Genomic DNA, 23,438 nt, shown 5'->3' with positions numbered 1-23,438 from the left:
GGCGCTGGGACTTCCAACCCGCGCTCTCCCCCTGTAGTATTTCTGGGGGCCCTCCCTGGGGTTTCCCTCGGGGCGTAGAGGGAAGGAACGTCTGGGGACAAGCGCCCAGGAAGGGTGTGGATTCTGTGTCCTCCGCCGGGAGCAGGCCTCACCGCCGGCGCCAGTGTGCAGGGCGCCCCGGGACGGGGGCGGAGACCGAGTCCCTGCCCCGCGGACCCGCGGACCCGGGACGCCGTCCCCCAGCGCTGCGGCCGCCGCGCTCTCCAGGGCCTGGGGTGGAGCGGAGGGCGGCGGGCTCAGACCAAAGTCCACCAGGGGCCAGTGTCCGCAGGCCCCAAGCACCCACCGCGGGGTCGCGGGGGTGGGGTCGCTGGGGTTTGCTCCGCCTTGTGAGCCTGGGGTTCTGGTTAAAAAGGCTGCCGACAAGCGTTTGGGCGGAGCCTTGGGCCTCCCTCGGCTGAGTACAGCGCTGCGAGGAGGCGCCCCGACAGTCATGGAGCGCCTCGTGAGAGTGAGGGCCTGGGTGGAGGAGAACCGGGCTTCCTTCCAGCCCCCGGTCTGCAACAAGCTCATGTGAGTCCTGCACCATCATGGCCTCCCCCTGCCCTCGTCTCCTCCCTCTCCTCCATCTGCACCCTCACCTTCCAGCTCAGAGTTCCTGGACCCAAAAGCCTACAGAAGGGCAGCTTCAATCTCTGGGTTCTTGGGGGAAGATGGAAACAGGCTGTTTCGGTTCCACCACGTCGGCCTGTTCCTCTTTCTGGTGACTGTGGCCTTGACTTCTGAAGAACGCTGAGGTGGCTCTGAGGCTGTGGGAGATGAGATGGCAGGGTGCACCCCTTCTGCCGGGGCTGAGAAAAGATTCTCCAACCCCGAGTGACACTGGGCATTTTGGGAAAACTCAAAAGTGCGTGGAGGGTGGTTTTCAATGTAGGCCTGGGGGCAGCCTAATTATACACCCCAACCCTTCACAGAAGCCACAGGCAAAGGGGAAGGCAGAGAATCCGCTCCTTTGGGAAGTTCTTGATTTCTTGCTCTTTCCAGGGCCCCTCTTTGTAGGCGTGCAGGAACACACACACACACACATACACACACACACACACACCCCACCAGACCCTACCTAGGCTACCTCTGCCAGCAGCCTCTGCCTGCAGCACCCAACAGGGTTGGCTGTCCAGCTGCCATCTTTCTCGGGCAGACATCTCAGGCCCTGCCCTGTGGCACAGTCACCTCCCTCATCCCCCCAGTTCCATGGCTGGCCCTCACATGCCAGCTAGATCAAGGTTCACATTCCCCATTTTTGCTGTGTCCACAGGACATGGTCAGTGGGTGGGACCTCAAACCAGACAGCTGCGATCACTAACACTTCAACTGGCCCAGGACTGTGCCGAGTGGTCTTACATCATCTCCTCTCATTTTCACAGTAGCACCATGAGGTGGGATTTTCGTAAGTCACTTTTCCAATGTCACAGGGTGCCTGTCGGGTAGGCTCCAGACTCAACCCACAGAACAGTTCTACTCCAGAGTCCACGCTCACTCTTGGTCACCATGCAATACCACATGGCCAGTAGTCAATCTCTCCCCATAGACCTCTCCTACCACTGTTGTTGCCCCCCAGTCAAATATGTGCCATCGCCTTTGCCTCCTCCCACCACTTTATCCCTGTCTGCAGTCGCTCTCTCTCAGTCCTCCCAAGGCTCCCCCTGAGGTCTCACGTCCATCTGCCTGGGCCTCTCCCTAGCATTCGATGGTTTGCTGGCATCATTAGTGTTCTTGCTTCTGCGGCACCACACCCGCCTCCACCTTCATCTTCACAAGGTGACCTCCTTGTGTGTGTGTCTGTGTCTGTGTCCAAATTTTCCCCCCTTTTAAAAGAACACCAGGCATATTGGATCAGGGCTCACCCTACTCCAGGGTGACCTCATCCTAACCTAACTACATCTCAAGGACTCTATTTCCAAATAAGGTCACATTCTGCAGGACTGGGTGTTAGGACTTCAACATATACATTTGGGAGGAGGGGTTGCTATTCAGCCCATAGCAACCCCCAGCAAAGTGAGAAGCTGCTGAAGGGTTCCGCCAGAGGAGGGGCAGGTCTGGTTTCTGCATTCTGATTGCTGGGTTGAAAGAGTTCTTGAGTGGACTTATTTAAGAATTGTCTGTAGGTATCTAAATTACATCTCAGTGAAGTTGATTTTTTTTAAATAACAACAACGTTCCAGGTTTCCCAACACCCCTTAGGCCAAGACCAGACTCCATGGCTGGTCCACCTCCCGGTCCAGCCTTCTCAACATCGCTCCCCAAGGTCACCCCCAGTGCTTCTAGTCTCAGAGCCTCTGCACCCAGCTCTCCAGGGCACACCCTTCCCCCGTCAAGTTCCTCACAGCTTCTCTCCCCTCCTTGAAGCTCTATGTAGCTTTAAGTTCTTTAATCACAGACTGTTCCACGACAGCCTCCTCTTGCCTTGCAACCTCACCCACTTTGCAAACATCAGCGCCACAGGTGTGTTTCTGGCTTATTGGACCCAGCCTCCCAAAAGGGAGGGAAAAGGAAAGAGACTGGCTCTTCCGTCTTGTCCTCATGCCTCCCACCATGGGCTGGAAAACAGCCCACAGGAGAGGACACTCAGAAAGGACCTGCCAGTCTAGGTTTGGGGGCTCAGACCTCCTCCATAGGGGGGATGATGACGGATGGATGATGATGATGTGGGATAGCCCCTGCATGGATGATGATGGTATGGGATAGCCCCTCCCCTGCCATCCCATGCCATCATCATCCAAGCAGCCTCTAGCCTGCTGTGCCCTGTGTGTACAAATGGTCCGGACCCAGCACCTCCCTTGCTCTGAGGAAAGCCCTTGCCCTTGCCCTCTGTGGCAGGGCCACCTCAGAAGACCCTGAAGCCCCACCCAGATGCGTTCCGCTGCTTATTCACCCCGGAGTGTGCACCCTGAAAAAAGACCCTCCTGTGGGGGGTGAGGTGGGTTGTTCTCAGGAGGTGCTGAGGTATTTTTCCCATAAAAAGGTAACACCACACCAACGGCAGAAAGGCTGAGGAGGTTAAGCATGCTTTTGTGCCAAACAGCTGACTAGGTGCCCCACAGACCCAGTGCCAGCCTGGCAGTCGGGGAGCCTGGGACTTGGCTCAGGTTCAGTCATTCCCTGGCTAGGTGACCCTCTCTTGACTGGCTAAACAGACTGTAAAATAAGAGGGTTGTATTGAGTTTATTTGTGTATGTTATTTATTTATTTATTTATTTATTTATTTATTTATTTAAGACAGAGTCTCCATTACCCAGGCTGCACTGCAGTAGCGCAATCTTAGCTCACTGCAACCTCCACCTCTCAGTTCAAGCGATTCTTGTGCCTCAGCCTCCCAAATAGCTGGGATTATAGGTGCCTACCACCAGGCCTGGCTAATATTTGTATTTTTAGTAGAGATAGGGTTTCACCATGTTGGCCAGGCAAGTCACAAATGCCTGACCTCAAGCAATCCACCCACCTCTGCCACCCAAAGTGCTGGATTAGAGGCATGAGCCACCAAGCCTGGCTAGGTTTATTTATTTTATCAAACACTTAAATAGTGCTTGCCATATGCTAGGCACCATTCTGAGAGCTTCCAAATATCAATTCATGTATTCTGTTTAAGCTCTGTGAGGTAAGAACTGTTTCTCTATTTTACACATAAGGCTAATAACATGCCCCAGGGCCTGTGCTTGTAAACACATGCCACACTGACCTGACACTGCCTGAGGCCCCTGCTAGATGTCACCTCTCCTGTATCCACTGAGCCATGCCTCCAGCCAGGGGAGAGTGCAGGGTCCCATAGTCACGCAGCATGGGTGAGTGGCAGGTCAAGGGTGTTTGGCCTCTGCCCTGCTCCATCCTGGGAAGGGGCCTCCAACTTGCTGCTCCCCTGTAATTCGAGATTTTTTTTTTTTTTTTTTTTGAGATGGAGTTTTGCTCTTGTCGCCCAGGCTGGATTGCAATGACACGACCTCCGCTCACTGCAACCTCCACCTCCCGGGTTTAAGCAATTCTCTGCCTCAGCATCCTAAGTAGCTGGGATTACAGGCACGTGCCACCACGCCCAGCTAATTTTTTGTATTTTTAGTAGAGACGGGGTTTCTCCATGTTGGTCAGACTGGCTTTGAACTCCCGACCTCAGGTGATCTGCCTGCCTCAGCCTCCCAAAATGTTGGAATTACAGGCGTGAGCCACCGTGCCCGGCTGTAATTCGAGATCTCGATCTCAGCCTGGGATCCTGGTTGATGAAGCCATAGATTCATCACCACATCATTCCCCTTGTTGGGTCAGAGGATGTGAGGGGGACACACAAAGAGGGACAGACACAGACACGATCCCAGAGACACAGACACTTAGATGCACACGGGCACGCATGGATGAGAGTGGAGGAGGGACAGGGACAGTGAAGCCAAAACAGCCCTGCTCCTTCTCCCAGGGGTCCTCAGGCTCCCACCTGGCTCCCACAGGACCCCTGCCCTCTTCACTCCTGGGAGATGGTTTAGAACGTCTCCCCCACTTTGTGCATTGCAGGCACCAGGAGCAGCTCAAAGTCATGTTCGTCGGAGGCCCCAACACCAGGAAGGACTATCACATCGAGGAGGGTGAAGAGGTAGGCTTGACTGCATCTCCCTGGATCTAGGTCTGCGGGCAAGGAGCCTGGCCCTGCGGGGAGCGGACACTTCCCACGAGGGGGCCAGAGATGATGGGCTGGATAGGGGTGGACACGTGGCTGATGAGCGAAGGGGGCACAACTGAAATCATAGGACACAACTGCTGCCTCCAAGCTGGTGGGCAGGCAGTGACAGCCAGCACCTCTGCTGGGGGAGCCCCAAGAAACAGCCCACACCCTGAAGGTGAGAGAGACTCTAGCCATGAGGCATCCTCCCCCTGGATATAGGGGCTGGCCATGCACAGGGGATACCCTAGTCTCCTCCCCACAAACTTGACAGATTCGACTGGTCTCCAAAATGAGACCAACCCTCCAGGGCACTCCCCTTCCGGTCCCAGGATCCAGGTTCTCCATGAAAGTTTCTTTCCTGTGGACAGGGGCAAAGTGCCAGAACACTGTGGGTGAGGGCTGGGCTGTGGGGATGGCAGAGCGAGCGGGAGGGGCTGAGGAAGGAGGAGCAAGTGGCCGAGGGGTGGGCATGCTAGGGGGTGCCTGGAGCTGAAGGAGGAGTTGGGGCTGAGTGGCCCTTCCTTAACTAGAGGCTGCAAAGCCCATCTGTGGCTGTGTGGCTGGGGCAGGTGGAAGGGGGAATTTGCCTTGAATCAACTTTTGTACCTTGAAGTTTGGACTGTGCTTCTCTACTCCCCTACCCAAGTAAATAAACAAAAGCAAAATTTAGAGAGAAAGGTGAGTCCCCTTAAGGAGAGACACAGAATCTCCTCTGATGGAAAAGGACCAGTAGAGGGGCTCCCCATCCTCTCAGGGAGTCTGATTCTTGGGGTGCAAGATCAGAGTCCAGCTTGATCAATAGCCTCTCTCCCCATTGAGGGCACTCAGGCCACAGCCAGGGACTGTAGTGAGTATGGGAGAATGACCCATTCAACAAATATTTGCTGAGCACCTCATGTGTGCAATGGCACACCCAAGGCTGTGCAGAGGAACTATTGGGTCTGGGCCAGCTGAACCAGCCACCCCTCACCTCTCACCCTCCAGGGGCCCTGCACCGCTCCTGGCCACCCCCTTCTTATGAACACACCTCACTGGAAACTGTTTGCTTGGTGGAAAAAGTCAATGAGAAAATCTAAAACTATACAGGGGAGGTAGGTGGACCTGGAGTGGCTATGGTAGGGGAGGCACAGCTGGCTGTGGGGTCTTCCAGGGGCTTCGGCCTTCTCTGTCGGCCCTGGTCTCAGCACCCAGCTCTCCTGTCTCCCTCAGTCTTGGCTTCCCTTCTCCCCTGCTGCCTCTGCCCCATGCCCCATCCCATGGTTTCTCCAAGCTCAGGTGGCTGAGTGTCCCTTGAGGGACAGCTCATGCCCTGACTCATATGGCAGCTGAGTGATAAGGAGGGCTGGCCAGCGCGTGTGTCCTCACTCTGAAGGGACGCCCAGGTGTTTGGGAGGAATCTGGCCGGAGGTGAGCTTGGGACAGAGCTTGGTCCCACCCTGAGGAGGTTTTGGTGGCAGGGTGGTGCAGCACTTGGGCAGCCTTTTCTCTGTCCCTGCCTGTCCTCACCCAGCAGGAGCCTGGGGAGACTCCAGACTGTGCTGTAGAAGCAGTGTAGCTCAGGATGCAGGCTCCTCCTGAACAGTGAGAAAAGGGGAGCTGCTCAGACCTGGGTTCAAATCATGCCTCTTACTGAACCACATTTTCCTCCTCACTGAGCTCTGCCTCTGCAATAGCGGTCAGAGTACCTCCAGCTCCCTCGCCCAGCCCCCCACTCCCCAGTGCCACCTACCTCTTAGACTCCACCTCCCTCACTCCTCACACCTAACACATAGACTCCACCTACCTCACTCCCTTCTCGGGTCGTGCAGGTGGCCAGAGGCAGATGAACTTGCATTGGAATTCTTTGCCTCTTACCCCAAGATCTTGGACAGAGCATGTCATGTCACCTCTCCAAGCCTGTTTCCTTAAGCACATGGGGACAATGGCCCCGTCTGATGGAAGAATTCAGTGTGCATACAGTATGTGCACAGAGCCTGGTGCAGAGTCACTGCTTGATACGCATTGCTCCTCTACCCGCCTTGCCTTTCCACTTGGCCTGCCTGAAGGGCCTTTCCAGGTCAGAAAGCCAGATTCTATTCAATATCTGCCTGAGCCAGTACAGTTAATCTTCTAGCCAGCCCCAGGCCCCCAAACATCATTTACTTCCAAACTGAGCATAATTCCTTTCGGATTGCCCACAGCTGTTCAGGATATTCTGCTGTTCAGTGATCTGTACCTCTGCTCCAGGCCAGGCCTGCCCCTCGTCACAGGGAAGGCCTCTGAACAGGGGACAAGAGCAAGAAAATACCAAGTAGCCCGCCTGGTAAGGGTTTAAATTTGGCCCAGAGGATCCCTTCAGACTCCCCTCTCCCAACTTTTCCTTTGCCCCTCCTCCCCTCCCTCATTGTGAAAGGACCCTAGACACACACACACACACACACACACACACACACACACACACACACACACACGCTTCCTCCCAGTTTGGGGGGTGAGGGGAGGAGAGCATATTGCATTGCTCCCTATAAGAGAACCTGGTAGGTTTGTTATTATTTGTATTAAATAATACTTATGGGGTTTTTGTTTGTTCATGTTTGTTTTTGTTTTTTAGAGATGGAGTCTCACTCTGTCACCCAGGCTGGAGTACAGTAGTGCAATCGTAGCTCACTGCAGCCTCAACTTCTGGGGCTCAAGCGATCCTCCTACCTCAGCCTCCCAAGTAGTTGGAGCTACAGGCACATATCACCATACTCAGCTAATTTTTTCTAGTTTTTGTAGAGATGGGTTCTCACCATGCCCAGAATGGTCTCCATTCCTGGCCTCAAGTGATCCTGCCATCTCCCAGAGTGCTAGGATAACAAGCATAAGCCACCACATCTGGCCTACGGGTTGTTTTTAATAATAAAAGTAAATATTGCTTCTTGTAGAAAATACGAGAAATATAGAAAGAAAAATCCTCACCTCCTTCATAATCGCACCACACAGAGGGCTGCTGTGCACAGGCTGCCTATGTGATATTTGTATCACTACAAACTCAAACCCTGTTGGGTATGATTCTGAATTATTAACGTACCTTTGGCATTTTCCATTTTCCCATTTTATTAACAGTTATTCAAAAACATAGTTTTTAATGGCTGCATAATGTTTAATATTTGAATCTACCATCAAATATTTCCATTTCCCCTATAATGATACAAGCATTACTTTTGTGAGGAATATTAATAGCTAGAGGCTGATTGAGTGCTTACTATGCACTGGGTACCTATGTGTCAAGTATCTCTGGCATCTTCACAGCCACCTTTTGAGTAGACAACTGTCACTTTGTAGATGAGGAAACTGAGGCACAGATGGCTAACTGAATTGACCAAGGGCACAGAGCACCCTGGCAGAGCTGAGGGCTTTTAACTATGCACTGTGTTAAAAACAGACTTGCAGCTGGGAGTGGTGGCTTACCTCTGTATTCCCAGCACTTTGGGAGGCAGAGGCAGGCAGATCACAAGGTCAGGAGTTTGAGACCAGCCTGACCAATATGGTGAAACCCTATCTCTACTAAAAATACAAAAATTAACCGGGCATGGTGGCATGCTTCTGTAGTCCCAGCTACTCAGGAGGCTGAGGCAGGAGAATCACTTGAATTGGGAAGGCAGAGGTTGCAGTGAGCTGAGGTTGCACCACTGCACTCCAGCCTGGATGACAGAGTAAGACTCCATCTCAAAAAAAAGAAAAAAAGCCTTGAATGTACACCATGAGGCAGTATGTCTCTGATTAACTGAGGTCTCATTCCTGAGGTGAAATTACTGAGGTCCAGGTTGTATGGTGACCAGCTATCTGGATTCACCCAGAATTTTCCCAGCTTTAGCACTGAAGGTCCTGCATCCCAAGAAGCCCCACGGTCCCCACAGAAGTGTGAACTGCCAGGGCTCTTCCCGCTCATGGCCAAATTGCCCTTCAGAAGGGTTGTGACTATGTGTGCCTAGTGGCAGACGGCACAGCCACATTTCTCTGAGTCCCTTGAGCTCAGCTTGCTTTCTCTTAGTAGATGCTGTTGATAACATCCCTTCAACTATTTGGCTGGAGCTTTTAACACCCAGGCAATGTGTGACTCGTGGAGAGAAAACCGATCTGCCTCCTCCTCTTCCTCCCAATTCCATGGGGTGATCTCAGTAAATAAGGAACTTAGGATGGAATTGGAAAAATGCAGTAGGAGCCCCCCCAGGAGAGCACAGGAGGCATGTACTCCCATCTCCCACAACCCCCAACCCATCCCAGGCTGCCAGCATCATTGAGCCCATTTATCCCTCCACAGCTCCACCCCCTGCCAGGGCGTCACCCTGGCCAGAGGCTCCAGAGCCACATACAGCTTTGGGTCTAAGCTCTGGCTCCAGCTGGAGATTAACTAGCTATGTGACCTTAGGCCAGTTGATTTACCCTCTGAGCCTTGGTTTTCTTTCTTTATTTTCTGCTGAATGGGGTTAATGATACTTTTGGAGGTTGCTGTGAAGGTTTCTGGTAGAAAAGTGCCCAGCACAGCCCCTGGCACACAGTAAATGGGTGGGTCCCCTACCTGACTGCTGGGTCACTCGGTTCCCCAGTAAGCATTTCATCCAGCTCCTGCCTGCCAGCCAGACAACCGCTGTTGCATCCTGGGTACTCTGGTCATCACTTGCAAGACATGATCCCATGTGTCCCCAGCACTCCAGTCCATGGCATGCGTGGGGGAGACAGGCCTCAGGACAGAAGTGATGGAGCTGCCCATCAACTCCAATGCCTTCAGAAAGTTTCTCATGTTTCCTGGTCAGAATTCAGGGCCTGGGCAGTGGCCAAGGACCTGGAAGAGAAAGTAGGGAGGGTCCAAGCCTCTTTCCTGTCCCACAGGTATTTTACCAACTGGAGGGAGACATGGTTCTCCGAGTCCTGGAGCGAGGGAAACACCGGGATGTGGTCATTCGGCAGGGAGAGGTGAGGCCAGATCCCAGCAGGGTGGGGAAGAGAAGGGCGGCCACAACTGGAATCTGCTCTGTCCACTTCTCCTGACCCCGGCTGAGGTCTTGTCCTCCCTACCTTTTCCTGCCTTCCACACCCTCTCCTGCCTACCTGCCCCTTCCCCATCCTCTCTCTTCCCCATCCTCCCTCTTCCAGGCTGCCCCATCCTCAGCATAGTCCAATATTCCCTCTGGCTCCCCGGTGTAGAGGCTGGACAGAGAAGAGGGACCAGGGTGGACAAGCAGTGCCCCCCTGCTGCCCGGGAGTCGGCTGGGGACGCCCAGGATGTTGGAGGCGCTGAGTGCTCCATGAGGGATGGCAGCCTCACTGTGCGTCTTGTCTCTACCACTGCAGATATTCCTCCTGCCTGCCAGGGTGCCCCACTCACCACAGAGGTTTGCCAACACCGTGGGGCTTGTGGTTGAGCGGAGGCGGCTGGAGACCGAGCTAGATGGGCTCAGGTAATTCTGTCTGGAGCACTGGGGTAGAGAAAGGGCAAGCAGCAGAGGAGCGCAGCTCCAAACTGCAGTTGAAAGAATCCTATATAGACTCAAGAAAGCACTTCCTGGCCACTAAGTGGACAAGAGGGCTTTGCAGCAGAGGCAGTGGAGAGCTATCCTATCTTTGTTGGCTGATGGTGGAGGGGTAGGGTGGGGTGGATTCTGTTCTCTGTGACCCCATGGAGCCCACACAGCCTGATGACCTTTGGCTGAAATCAGAATCTGTGCTTTCTGCATGAGGTTGTTAACCCTGAAAATTCAAAACAGGTCTTGGTTAATTTAAAAGTTTAAAAAAAAGAAGTTTATTTTGCCAAGGTTGAGGACATGTGCCCATGACACAGCCTTCAAGAGAGCCTGATGACATGTGCCCAAAGTGATCAGAGCACAGCTTGGTTTTTTACATTTTAGGGACACATGAGATACCAATCAACATACATAAGATAAACATTGGTTCCATCTGGAAAGGGGAGACAATTCAAACCGAAGGTGGGAAGACTCAAAGTGGGAAGGAGGCTCCCAGGTCACAGAGAGATGAGGCAAATGGTCTCTTTAAGCTACAGGTGATTTTGGGACCCAAGATATTTTCCTTTCACATCTCCCCCTTTTCTTTTTAAAAATCTTTTGGAGAAAGCATTTTAGAAGAAATTGAGTCTCTGGTCCCAGGTTTTGTCTGACCTCTCATGGCTAGAATGGTTTATTCGTAGAGGGGTAGGTTCCAAATTATTAGGAAAGTTCATTTTTAGAAAGTTATGAAGTCTCATGTCTTACAAAGAGAAAATAGGGGAGAAGAAGGGAGAAAAACAACAGCAAACAAAAGAACAATCCCGGAAAATCGACATAGGCCACATTCCTCTGAAGTCTATACAGCAGCAGGCAGGTATGAAAGTTGCTTAGGTACTAAATAGGTTGCTGATATTTTCTTCTGATGATTAAGTTGTCTAGCTTCAGTTCTCAGGGCTTTAAGAAAGCACAGCTTAGTTTTCAGTGACTCTAAGTTAGGGGGGAAAAAGAAGGAAAAAAATTGAAAACATTATTTTGAAGACTTGTAGCCAAGAAAAATTAGAATCCAGTTCAAATGGCAGAAAAATGATAAAGATTGAAAAGCTTTAGGCAAGACTAGAAGCTAACAACAGGTGTACTGTAGTTTTCAAAACGTAATTTTTCTCTCTAGCTTCCCATTTTTACTACAGACAAATGAGGGTAGGATTGATTTTCTTTATTATACTTGGCCTAATTATTTATATACAGTGCAGCAAGAATAATTATTTTTACATAGGCTTTTAAATTGGCTCTGATGGAACTTTATTCCATAGAAGGAATCTCAGATAAGACCTTTTTTTAAAGCCAAACCTAGCCATGTATATGTGCCATTAAATACCTATGAGTTGGGTGATCTTGCTGAGGTTACAAAATAAACTTGGGCCTTCTGGGCCTGTCAGAGACAGGGCCTTTACTTATCAGAGGTCAGGAACCCTGTATAGGGAAGGTATGAGGCCAGTTTCCCCAGGGATTTTTTACTGGCTCAATAAACCAAGCTTGGTTCCTTAAAGGAAAGCATACCATTCCAGTCAAAGCCTTGATAAAATAACCAGTTTCTCCAATTGTATCCCATTGCAAAATGAAAACAGAGTCTTATTGCACTTATGCACATAACTGTATTGCCGTAAGTTAAGAATACTCACAAATAGTTTCCAAATTCTGGAGAAATCAGGTAGAGAGAAACAAATATGCTTCAAATTTTGTTCATAGGAGTATACTAAATTGTTAAAAGCTGTCAATAGCACAAAAGAAAAGTTTCCTTGACTCTGCAAAAAACAAAAACAAAAACAAAAACAAAGGATCAGCAACATTTAAAGCAAAAGTAAAAAAGATTACTTTAGTCTTCTATGAGTTCAGTTTACACAGTTAACTCCTGTTCTGCTTGATATTGATAAACATTTCAGCTCTCCATGAGAGTCCTCAAAGTTTTTCTTCTCTATTCTAATGTCACAATTTCCAGGGTTATCAGAAACCTGTGTTTAGGAATACCTGTTAGAGTTCTATAGCTGATTGTGCCACTGCACTCCAGCCCGGGTGACAGTGTGAGACTCTGTCTCAAAAAAAAACAAAAAATTGGCAGGACTTGGTGTTCTTTTTAGACCCAGGAGTCAAAGTCCTGTAACTTAATGTCACAGGACATTAAAAGCACATACAGAGAGATGTAATAACCTTAATTTTAAACATATGTAATAACCTTAATTTTTTTAAAAAAATTTAATCTCAGTTTTTTTCCTAAAACAAGACAATTGCCCATGGATGACAAAAAGTTTTAAGGCAGCCATAGTCAAAGACACAATTGGCAAGAAAATTTGTTACCTCTGTAACACATAATAATTTAATATAATTATAATTACTACTGATGATGCACACTAAGTTTTATCAAAATTATAGGAGTTTCCCATAATTTTGGAATACATATCAATAAGATATTTATACAAATACAGCCCAAAGAAAACCAAATACCATTTCATATTTGACAATGCTTCCTGTATAATTTTTATACCAAATAAGCCAAACTATGTCATTTTTGGACTTCAGGGAACCTAATATCTTTATGAATTAATTAGGTCAGAAAAAGACATGATTTATCATTTGATTTTGGAAAGTTTGTCAAATATTAAAGTTTTAAAACTCTTGATATAATAATATAGGATCATTCATTTAACCAAAGTAATAACTCAAGGATTTCAAAAAAGGCAAAAACCTTCATTCTTTGAGAGGAGACTTAATGTTCCAAACAATAAGCTCTAATAAAAACAGCTTGAAACTAATTAACTATATTTTTCAAAATTATATGTTGACAATAAAATATAACCTTCATAAGCCTTTCATAACCTTTACTTAGGATTCAGTTAATGCTTCAAGAAAACCTTGTTAATCTGACATGGGGGCCCATATGCTTGTCCTGCATCAGTGTGCCTTTGACATTAATGACTAATTTATAGAGAAACTGAACTTATTTTTTTATTTTTTTGAGATGGAATTTCACTCTTGTTCCCCAGGCTGGAGGGCAATGGCACGATCTCAGCTCACTGCAACCTCTGCCTCTTGGGTTCAAGCAATTCTCTTGCCTCCGCCTCCCAAGTAGCTGGGATTACAGACATGTGCCACCATGCCCGGCTAATTTTGTATTTTTAGTAGAGATGGGGTTTCACCATGTTGGTCAAGCTGGTCTCAAACTCCTGACCTCAGATGATCCACCTGCCTCAGCCTCCCAAAGTGCTGGGATTACAGGCATGAGCCACTGCACCGAGTGAGAAACTGAACTTATTTTATCTCTCAAAATTGGTGCTTACAATCTCCCATGCCCACCTCTTCCATGATAGTCCCTGGGCCTTGAGGAGTTGAATAGTTTTAATTTATGTCCCTGTGTTTCAGGAATGCAGTTTACTTTGATTTGCATCTTCTACTGGGCCTGAAGATGGGGCTTTAATTGCTGTTAGTGTTTAAAATTTAGCAGGATTTGGCCAGGCACGGCGGTTCACGCCTGTAATCCCGGCACTTTGGGAGCCCAAGGCAGACAAATCACGAGGTCAGGAGTTTCAGACCAGCCTGGCCAACATGTTGAAACCCCATTTCTACTAAAAATATAAAAAATTAACTGGGTATGGTGGCAGGTGCCTGTAATTCCAGCTACTCAGGAAACTAAGGCAGGAGAATCACTTGAACCAGGAGGTGGCGATTGCAGTGAGCTAAGAATGTGCCACCGCATTCCAGCCCAGGTGACAGTGTGAGACTCTGTCTCAAAAAAAAAACAAAAAATTAGCAGGACTTGGTGTTCTTTTTAGATCCAGGAGTCAAAGCCCTGTAACTTAATGTCACAAGGACATTAAAAGCACATACAGAGAGATGTAATAACCTTAATTTTAAACATATGTAATAACCTTAACTTTTTAAAAAAATTTAATCTCAGTTTTTTTCCTAAGGAACCCAAAACTTAATGATAATATGACAACTTGATCATATAAAAGCTTTTGCTGTAAAATTATAACTGAGACAGTGAAAAAGATTTGACCTAACTGGCTCCATCTTGCTTCTAACCTCCAAGCTGTCCTTGTCCATTTCTGGGTATAGGTTGAACTAACTTTGGGAGGAATTTAGTTTAGTTAATTAGAGCCCCTTTTTATATTTTCAGCAGTGAAACGTGTACACAACACATACCTAGACGTCTTAGGCATGCCAATAGAAGAACATCTTATACATTCATAAAAGTTTTTTTTTTCCTGTCTTAGACTTTCAGATTCTTTTTTCTTCTTCTTCTTTTTGAGATAGAATCTTGCTCTGTCACCTGAGCTGGAGTGGAGTGGCATGATCCCAGTCAGCTCACTTCAATCTCTGTCTCTCAGGTTCAAGCGATTCTCCTGCCTCAGTCTCTCAAGTAGCTGCAATTACAGGTGTCCGCCACCAACACCCAGCTAATTTTTTGTATTTTTAGTCGAGATGGGATTTCACCATATTGGCCAGAATGGTCTCGAACTCCTGACCTCAGGTGATCCACCCACCTGGGTCTCCCAAAATGCTGGGATTACAGGTGTGAGCCACCATGCCTGGCCAGACTTTCAGATTCTGGATAAACTGTTTCACAACCATAGTTAAAGTTGCATATTAAAGGAAACAACTCAGGTGAAAATTAAATAGCAAAATTTACATGATAAGGTACAAAGAGAAGAAGTCTGATGGTGCTAGAGGGAGATTAAAGATGGATACCAAGTCAAACATAGAATTATAGAAATCTATCATAGGATGGTTTAAGGAGACCAATTTTATTTAGATAGGGACTACCTGTTTTTTAACTGGATCTCTGAGCTCTGGGTGGAGCCCACACTGAATTCTGGGTCTCGAAAAAGGGAGAATTATTATGAGTTTAGACCACATGATGCTTTTACAGTGCACTTAAAAAATTTTTTTAACAAATACATTTCTAAGTGTCTAAACCACAGTCTTGCTTAAAACCTCAAGAGTAAGAGTAACCTCTGTTGCTATAACTATTTTAGTAAAAAAAAAAAAAAAAAAAAACCCAAAAAACAAAAACAGATAAGACAATATAAAAGTAAGTAGTTTAAGAGCTGAGACCAACTTATCTTTTTACATTCTTGGGGTTCCATAAGGAAATACAGGGTTCTCCCCCGAAAAGGAGTCTAGCACCTTCTTCATTTCTTTAAGAAACGCCAGGCTACTATAAACTACTTTAGGTCCCTCATGCAGCAGAGAGTGTAAGAGAAAGAAGAGACAGTAGAAGTAAATGAAGAAAACAGAATTGAGTCATACACACACACACACACACACACACACACACACACAAACCCTTGGATGTTAGCTTTTAATTAAGCTGACTCTTAACCATTGAGCTCCTTTAAAAAATCTTTTTAAATCTCATTACCATATTTCAGCTAGAAAAAAAATGCTGCTATTTCAAAATTACAGCATTGCTCTTTCAGTTTTGCCTGGCTAGCAAAAGGTGGCCTTGTTATGCAAATAAAGCCCCTTAGAAGTCAAAATAAAAAAAACTTCCCCCCTTTTTTCCTTTTGTTTCTCACTTTTCTCCTCCCACCATACCACTTTTTTTTTTTTTTTCTCTTGAGATAAGAGTCTTGCTCTGTCACCCAGGCTGCAGTGCAGTGGTGCAATCTCGGCTCACTGCAACCTCTTGCCTCCCAGGTTCAAGCAATTCTCCTTCCTCAGTCTCCCAAATAACTGGGATTACAGGTGCATGCCACCACCCCCAGCTAATTTTTGTATTTTTAGTAGAGATGTGGCTTTCGCCACGTTGGCCAGGCTGTTCTCGAACTCCTGACCTTGTGATCTGCCCGCCTCAGCCTCCCAAAGTGCTGGGATTACAGGTGTGAGCCACTGTGCCCGGCCCTTTATGTGTATGTGGGGGAGAGGGGGTGAGGGGGAATTTAGCCATTCCAGAGGCATTGTTCCCCATAATTAGGAACTTCTTTCGGATTTGATCAAGTCAGATATTGCTGACCAAACCCAATGGGAAAAGACTCAAACAACAACAAAAAATAGTCAAGCCAAACAAACGACGGCACAGCTTCTATGATTACTGAGCGCTCTAATGGTAAGGGCAAATTAAGAGCAGCTGGTTGTTAACTTTAGCTAAGACAAACCCCCAATTCAGCTACTTACCCAGGGATGGGTCTCAGGCTCAAGACAGCTGTCTACCATCTTAGAAGCAGGAAAAAACCTCATCTTCCCGAAGCGAGCTCAAACTCCATAAAGGAGTTACCTGCCTTCCATTGTCATGGAAGCAGGAAAACTTGCCTTCCTTGTTAGAAACAAGTAAAACTCCAAAAAAAGCAGGGGGGAGTTGTAGAGCAAAACAAACTTTAGATCTCCATCAAATTTGGGGAGATCTGGGATTGTCTGGAGCAGGTGCTCCCAGACCTCAGCAAATTATTCTATTGGTTTGAGCCATAAAGTTAACTCACCCTGGTACCAAGCACCGTTAGGAGATTTGTCAAAGGTCAGGGGCACCTCCACTCAGAATCCCTCTGTGGTTACCAAAATGTCAACTCCAAAAATTTGGGACAGATCTCAGTTAATTTAGAAAGTTTATTTTGCTAAGGTTGAGGACTTGTGCTCGTGACATACCTCAGAAGGTCCTGTTGACAGCTTGGTTTTATACATTTTAGGGAGACAGGAGACATCAACTAACATATGTAAGATGAACATTGGTTAAGGTGGGACGACTCAAAGCAGGGAGGCCTGCAGGTCACAGGTAGATAAGAGACAAGTGGTTGCATTCTTTTGAGTTTCTGATTAGTCTCTCCAGAGGAGGCAATCAGATATGCATTTATATCAATGAGCAGAGGGGTAACTTTGAATAAACTGGGAGCAGGTTTGCCCGAAGCAGTTTGCAACTTGACAGGAACCTTAGCTTAGGGATTTCAGGGCCCAAGATATTTTCCTTTCATTTGGTCTTCTGGGAGGGGTGGGATGTTGAAAGCGGGCTGGAGGGGTGCCAAAGTCAAACCCACCTACCCCAGAACTGCTGCTTCCCCCCAGAGTTTAGAGTCTTGGCCAGTGCCTCCCTCGGCTGGTTTCTTTACCCCAGCTCATTCCACAACAAGCACTGACATCTGGATGGCAGTTGCTATGTGCCAGACGCCTGGCTAAGGCCTTTGCATGTATTTATTCATTGAATCTTCCCAAAGATCCTATGGGGTAGGTGCTGTTATCACAAGGAAGGTCAAGTTGCTAAAGCGTAACTTGCTAGATCTGGCATTATAGAGAAATGTGGAGTTAGGGCCAGGACCGTATAGAGAGGAGTGCGAGTCAACACCCAAGAGGGGACGCACACAGGCCCCGCTGTCCACACTCTGATTTGATAGCTGGGGTTCTCATTTGGTTCTCATCAGTTACCCAATTCTTTTCCTCTGAAAGGAGGAAGCCGCCTATTGCTCAGGAAAACAGATTTTCCAAAAGCTAAACGGTGTTTTGTTTGGCTAGGTTTTTTCTTGTTGTCGTTGTTTTTGATACAGGGACTCACTCTGTCGCCAACCCTGGAATGCAGTGGCATTTTTTAACTAAATTTTTTAACTAAAAAAATTCAAGTTTCCCATCGGGTTACCAGGATCAGGATACTTTGGCCCACGTCTTCTGTTATAATAGGCATTTAAAAAATACTTGTTTTTCTGATTATCAAAGTCATACACATTCATTCTCAAAATCTGGAAAAGTACAGGAATGCAAAGTGAACAAAAGTAAAATTACTTGTTACTAAAAGGATAAATTTGATGGTACGTGAATTTTATTTCACGAAAACAAAATAATAAAAAAGAAAACAAAAAAAATTGTCATACCACCAATGAAACCTAAACTTCCATCTTGTCTTATTTCTATGCATATCTACATCTTTTGTTACTTAAAAGAAACTCATGAGTATTTCTTTTTTTTTTTTTTTTTAAGAAGAAGTCTCACTCTGTCACCTAGGCTGGAGTACAGTGGTGCAATCTTGGCTCACTGCAACCTCCGCCTCCTGGGTTCAAGCAATTTTCCTGCCTCAGCCTCCCGAGTAGCTGGGATTACAGGCACACACCACCACGCCTGGCTAATTTTTGTATTTTTAGTAGAGACGGGGTTTCACCACGTTGGCCAGGCTGGTCTCAAACTCCCAACCTCAGGTGATCCACCCGCCTCGGCCTCCCAAAGTGCTGGGATTACAGGTGTGAGCCACCACATTTGACCAAGTATTTCTTACACTATTAAATCTTTTCAAAAAATGCAATGTTAATGGCTGCATAATAATCTACTACATAACGGTCTGTTGCAGAGACAGACATGTGGCCTTATCCTCTAGAAAAAATTTCTCACAAGGGACTTTAATATAGGGAGTCTGATGGAGAGGATGGTGTCCTCAATATCATTTTACAGCAAATTCAATAACACATTTTTTTCTGGCTGCTTTTGACCTTTAATAAAAGCCAGGGACTCAACATTAAAATGCCACTCCAAAGGCAGTTCCCGGAGGGCATTGCTGTCCAGTTATGAAGCTTTCCAGTGGCCAGCTCCATCCCAGGACAGCATTTAGGCTGCCAGGTGGGTGGATGCACTGTGTGTCTGTAAAGCATCTCCCATCAGCTGGACCACATCTCTTTTTCAGCAGGAGTTGAAGAGCAGACAGAGCTGACCTGGCCCCCGGAGCTGGGCTTGGACATTCAGTTCACAGACGCTCCTGGCACCAGCCGTGTGCCGCACACACAGGGGCCTGGGGCCCATTTAGCCTGCCAGGTGCTCCTTAGGCTGGGGAAGCAGCTCACTGAGCCAGGCTGGGGGCTGGGGTGGGCTTTAGGGGTCTACTCAAGGCTGTATGTACATGTACATGGGCCTTACCCCAGAAAAGAGGTCCAAAGCTTTGCTCCAGCTCCCAAAGGCAACCATGACCCTGAAAGGAAAAGAATGCCATAACTGGGGGACATCTTCTGCATGTTGGCTTCTTTCTTTCATTATATTTATTTTTGAGACAGTCTTGCTCTGTCACCCAGGCTGGAGTGCAATGGCAAAATCTCAGCTCGCTGCAATCTCCACTTCCTGGGTTCAAGCAATTCTGTCTCAGCCTCCCGAGTAGCTGGGATTACAGGCCCCTGCCACTATGCCTGGCTTTTTTTCCTTCTTCTTCTTTTTTAATAGAGACCGGGTTTCACGATGTTGGCCAGTCTGGTCTCAAACTCTTGACCTCAAGTGATCCACCCGCTGCAGCCTCCCAAAGTGCTGGGATTATAGTCATGAGCCACAGTACCCGGCTATGTTGGCTTCTTAAGTGTCTGTGCACTCTGACCTAGAGCACTGCAGGCCAGCAGAGCATCCAGCTACTGGCCCTGGTTTCAGGCTCAGCCTCAGCTTCCTTTTTGGGAAAAACAAAAGCATTGTGATTAGATGCTCTCTAAGTGTCTAAGATTGTCTTGAGACTGGCCTGCTTCCACCACTTACAGGCTGTGTAATCCCTGCCACGTTGCTCAGCTTCTCTGAGCCTTAGCGTTCCATCTGCTTTGTCTAGTTTTGGGAACTAGTTTGGGTCTAGTTTTGGGAACCGGGGAGAGCTGTGTGAATTCTGCTGATAGTAGCCCTCTCAGGGGGCGCACGTGTGCTTCTGAAGAGCAAGGTGTAAGTGACCGGTGACCACTAGGGTGTGCTAACAGGGGTGGAGCAGACAGCTGGGCTCTGCAGGGACTTCCACAAGCAGAGCCAGGCCTGAGTGAGGCTGCCCTGAAGCCACCCAGAGGGGGACAGCAGGGTTGCCTGTCCTCTGCTCTGGCAGGTACTACATGGGGGACACCGTGGACGTCCTATTTGAGAAGTGGTTCTACTGCAAGGACCTCGGCACGCAGTTGGTCCCCATCATCCAGGAGTAAGCCCCCAGCCCAGCCCCTGCCCCTTGCTTTCCTGGGGCTCTGCCTCAGCACCTGATGGCCTGGGAGAAAGTCTCCCCTCCCAGGATGGGGAGCCTGGCCCAGAGGGCCCACTGGGGAGGGGGAGGGGCAGCAGCATGGGGCTGGGAGGGAAAGGATGGGAGACACACAGTTGTGTGAGGACCGCATGAGTGTGTGTGCACACCTGACCATGAATATGGTGTATGTGCGTGTCACTGGCCACTCCTGCCCCTCCCTCTTCGTCCCTGCAGGTTCTTCAGCTCTGAGCAGTACAGAACAGGAAAGCCCATCCCTGGTGAGGCCACTGGGAACCTCCCTTCTTCCCTCCCTCCCCTTCCAAAATAGGATGGGTGTTGATCCAGGGGACTGGGGAGTCTCTTTTTGAATACTCTGTCCAGTCCTCAAGGTACTGAGATGGTAGCCAATGGTACCCCTACATGGCTGCTTGATCATTGAGCTGGATCCAGAGCCTGTTCTGGCAATGGAGACCTGGGGCCCCTGGGAACTGGGCCCACTGTGGCTGGGTGAGCTGGGTCCTAAGGACACTGACTAGAGTCATGCTGTGGGTGCAGACCAGCTGCTCAAGGAGCCACCATTCCCACTGAGCACACGATCCGTTATGAAGCCCATGTCCCTGAAGGCCTGGCTGGACAGCCACCGCCAGAAGCTGCAGGCAGGCACACCACTCAGCCTGTTCGGGGACACCTATGAGACCCAGGTAATGCAACCTGGGGCCCCCGGGGCATCCTCCCAGCAGCCCTGGAAAATGGGAACCATTCTCTCTCTCACTGCCTCTCTCTCTCTCTCTCACATACACACCCCACATTTCAGAGGTTGCAGGCATGAGCATAGGCCTTGGTGCTCCCTCCCTGACTCAGCGGGTGCTGGCTTTGCTGTGAGCGGAGGTCCGTGGAGGCTGTATGGTCCCAAGCAATTTTAAGATCTTAATTCACTTTGAGAGTTGGAGGTTCCCCCACTCCCTGACAGCTTCCTGAGGGTCTGCACTTTGCCCCTTGCTAGGAATTCCTGAGCCTTCAGCCAGTCACAGCCTTGGAAGCCAGAAGGGAGAGAGTTGTTTGGGAGTGAGGGTTGGGTGAAGAGAAAGATTCAAACAAAGCTGACTTTCTTTCATTCCACATTTATTAAATGCCTGTTATGTTTCAGGCTTTAGTGCGAGAATAACAGAGTCTCTACCTTAAAGAATATATAGTTTGTTCAAAGAAATGGACAAGTTAATCAACATTGCCACAATCATGTGATAAAGTATCTGATAGAAAAGCTATAGGAAGCTACAGAAGGATAAAGGAGGAACCCAGGCTGAAAGGGAAGTCAAGGAAGGCTTCCTGGAGGAGGTGATGTACATGTTGCATTTTAAAGCTAGTGTAGAAGTTTATAAAAGACAGAAAGGGAGGGGGAGAGAGCATTCTAGGTGAGGGAGAAGCATGAGCAAAGGCATGGAGGCTTGAAACAGTCTGGCCCTGGGAGTAGCTGAAGTTGGCAAGAGGCAGGGCTGGGGAGTGGAGGTACAAGTGTGATTGGTGGGCTGTGGAGCAGCAGGCAGGGCCCAGGTCCTAGTAGGTCTGCTGGGCTAGGCCAGGTAGAAGGACTTGTCCTAAAGACAATAGCGTTCCACCCAAGCGTTGAAGCAGGGGAGTGACAGGCGAGAGTGATGTTTCAGAAAGGTCACTCTGTACCATGTGTGGGGATGAGGCTGGGAGGGCAGGAGTGGTGCAGGGAGACCTGCAGGAGGCTAGTGTTCGCCCGTGCTTTGCGGCTTCCCACGGGCGCGTCCCATGGGCTTTGAATTAGTCAGTCTGTGAAGGGATGCTCATGGCTACAGGCTCCCCTTAAGAGGCGTGGCCTGCTGCTCTTGGGTACCAGGGACGTCCTGAGCTTACACAGGGCTGCAAGAACATGCACACATGGCACAGCAGTGCCACTCAGCCCTGCACCCCATCTCCGTCATACCCTGCTCTTACCTGCTTCAGTTTACATGAATGAATATCCACTGAGTCCCTCTCTGGGCCAGCAGGAGCGTGGCCCCACACAGTAGCTGTGGGCTTCCAGGCCGGTGCATGTCAGAGAGGCCTCAGCCTCGCCCTCCTTGTTCCCTCCTCCTCCCGAGGCCAGACTTACAGCGTCTCAGGAGAAAGGGAGGTGGCACCCTCTGGGAAGCTGGTGTAAATGTGTCCCTAGTGTGCCCTGGTGGGCGTTCCTTTGCATGGGCACACATCAGAGGGACCAGAGGTGCACTGCACATGAAAGGCAGGCATGTGTGATCCCAAAAACTTGTTGCAGTGGCGGGCACAGGGAGGCCTGCAGCCCAGGCAGCCTTCCTCTCCACACCCCGGTCTCTGCTCAGCACATGGTGATGGGGCTGTTTTATGGGCCTCAACCCTGCTCCAAGCAGGCCCGGTGTCTGGGGGCCAGGTTCAAGACCATCTGGGGCAAGAAGCACCAGAAGTTTCTGTTTCACCTCCCACCAGGTGATCGCCCATGGACAAGGCAGCAGCGAAGGCCTGAACCAGGATGTGGACGTGTGGCTGTGGCAGCTGGCAAGTGGGACCCAGGGACAGGGTTGCAGAAGCCCCTGCCGGGGGCATCAGCCTGGGCCCTGGGCTGCCTGTTTTTGGGCCTTCGGACCCAGAAGCCTCAGACCTTCCCCCAGGTGTCAAGTCCCAACACCCTCCATTTGATTCTCTGCTCCTCTTTCCAGGAGGGCTCCTCGGTGGTGACAATGAGGGGACAGTGCCTGAGCCTGGGCCCCGAGGACAGCCTCCTGGTGCTAGCTGGGACCTCGTGAGTATGTGGGGAGGGCTTTCTCTGGGATACTCAGGACCCAGCTCTGTTTGAGCCCTGCTCATCTGTGTGTCCACAGGTATGCCTGGGAGCGAACGCAAGGCTCTGTGGCCCTGTCTGTGACCCAGGATCCTGCCTGCAAGAAGCCCCTGGGGTGACCCCCTTGCCATGGCCTGAAGCAGCCACAGGTGTGCCAAGCACCCTCTTGAGTGCCATCCCACTAAACAACTCTCCCTGCCCCCACTGCTTCTCCGTGAACTGCTGCTTGTGTCCCTCACGGACCTGGACATGATTGTCAACCACCCTCCTGCCCTTCTTAGCCCAAATGCCATGCCCCTGGGTGGGCAGCAGCTCCCCATCTTCTCTGGCAGTCTCACCCCGCTGCCTTGCCAGCCTTTCCAGGCAGTCTACTCCCTGCCCAGCTCCTGCCCATTCCTCTGTCCCTACAGACTTTGTGCAGCACCTCCCCACCAAGAAGGCCCTCAGTAAAGGTTTCCTGGTGAACGAATACCTGTGGGTCTGCACACACACAGGCAGTCATTGCTGCTGTTCCCATGG

The 23,438-nt window shown here is 49.2% G+C and overlaps 1 protein-coding gene and 1 long non-coding RNA gene across 2 annotated transcripts; one reads left to right on the top strand and one right to left on the bottom strand.

Annotated features, from left to right (window-relative positions):
- The first annotated feature begins 404 nt into the window (after positions 1-404).
- Positions 405-23,388, top strand: HAAO (3-hydroxyanthranilate 3,4-dioxygenase). Its single transcript, XM_012450610.3, has 10 exons — positions 405-573; positions 4,555-4,633; positions 9,557-9,640; positions 10,019-10,125; positions 19,970-20,059; positions 20,333-20,376; positions 20,654-20,799; positions 22,568-22,636; positions 22,798-22,880; positions 22,960-23,388. The coding sequence occupies exons 1-10, from the start codon at positions 494-496 to the stop codon at positions 23,036-23,038; spliced, it is 861 nt and encodes a 286-aa protein (XP_012306033.1). The 5' UTR covers positions 405-493; the 3' UTR covers positions 23,039-23,388.
- On the bottom strand, positions 10,449-19,110 carry LOC135269677 (uncharacterized). Its single transcript, XR_010337927.1, has 3 exons — positions 19,045-19,110; positions 11,847-11,969; positions 10,449-11,154 (listed from the first exon to the last, which is right to left on the bottom strand). It is a non-coding gene; the product is annotated as an uncharacterized LOC135269677 (long non-coding RNA).
- Positions 23,389-23,438: the final 50 nt, after the last annotated feature.

Source organism: Aotus nancymaae, unplaced genomic scaffold (genome assembly GCF_030222135.1).
Source record: "Aotus nancymaae isolate 86718 unplaced genomic scaffold, 86718_ANA_hifiasm-v0.15.2.pri h1tg000057l, whole genome shotgun sequence".
In the NCBI taxonomy this organism is placed as follows: domain Eukaryota; kingdom Metazoa; phylum Chordata; class Mammalia; order Primates; family Aotidae; genus Aotus; species Aotus nancymaae.
The sequence above is the reverse complement of the archived record's forward strand: the minus strand, read 5'-3'. Positions and strand labels throughout refer to the sequence as shown.

Bases quoted from the DNA above. Each gene is read 5' to 3' on its own strand.
- HAAO (XM_012450610.3), top strand. From the start codon at position 494: ATGGAGCGCCTCGTGAGAGTGAGGGCCTGGGTGGAGGAGAACCGGGCT. The intron at 574-4,554 runs GTGAGTCCTGCA...TGTGCATTGCAG, and splicing joins CCGGTCTGCAACAAGCTCAT to GCACCAGGAGCAGCTCAAAG. The intron at 20,377-20,653 runs GTGAGGCCACTG...CTGTGGGTGCAG, and splicing joins AACAGGAAAGCCCATCCCTG to ACCAGCTGCTCAAGGAGCCA.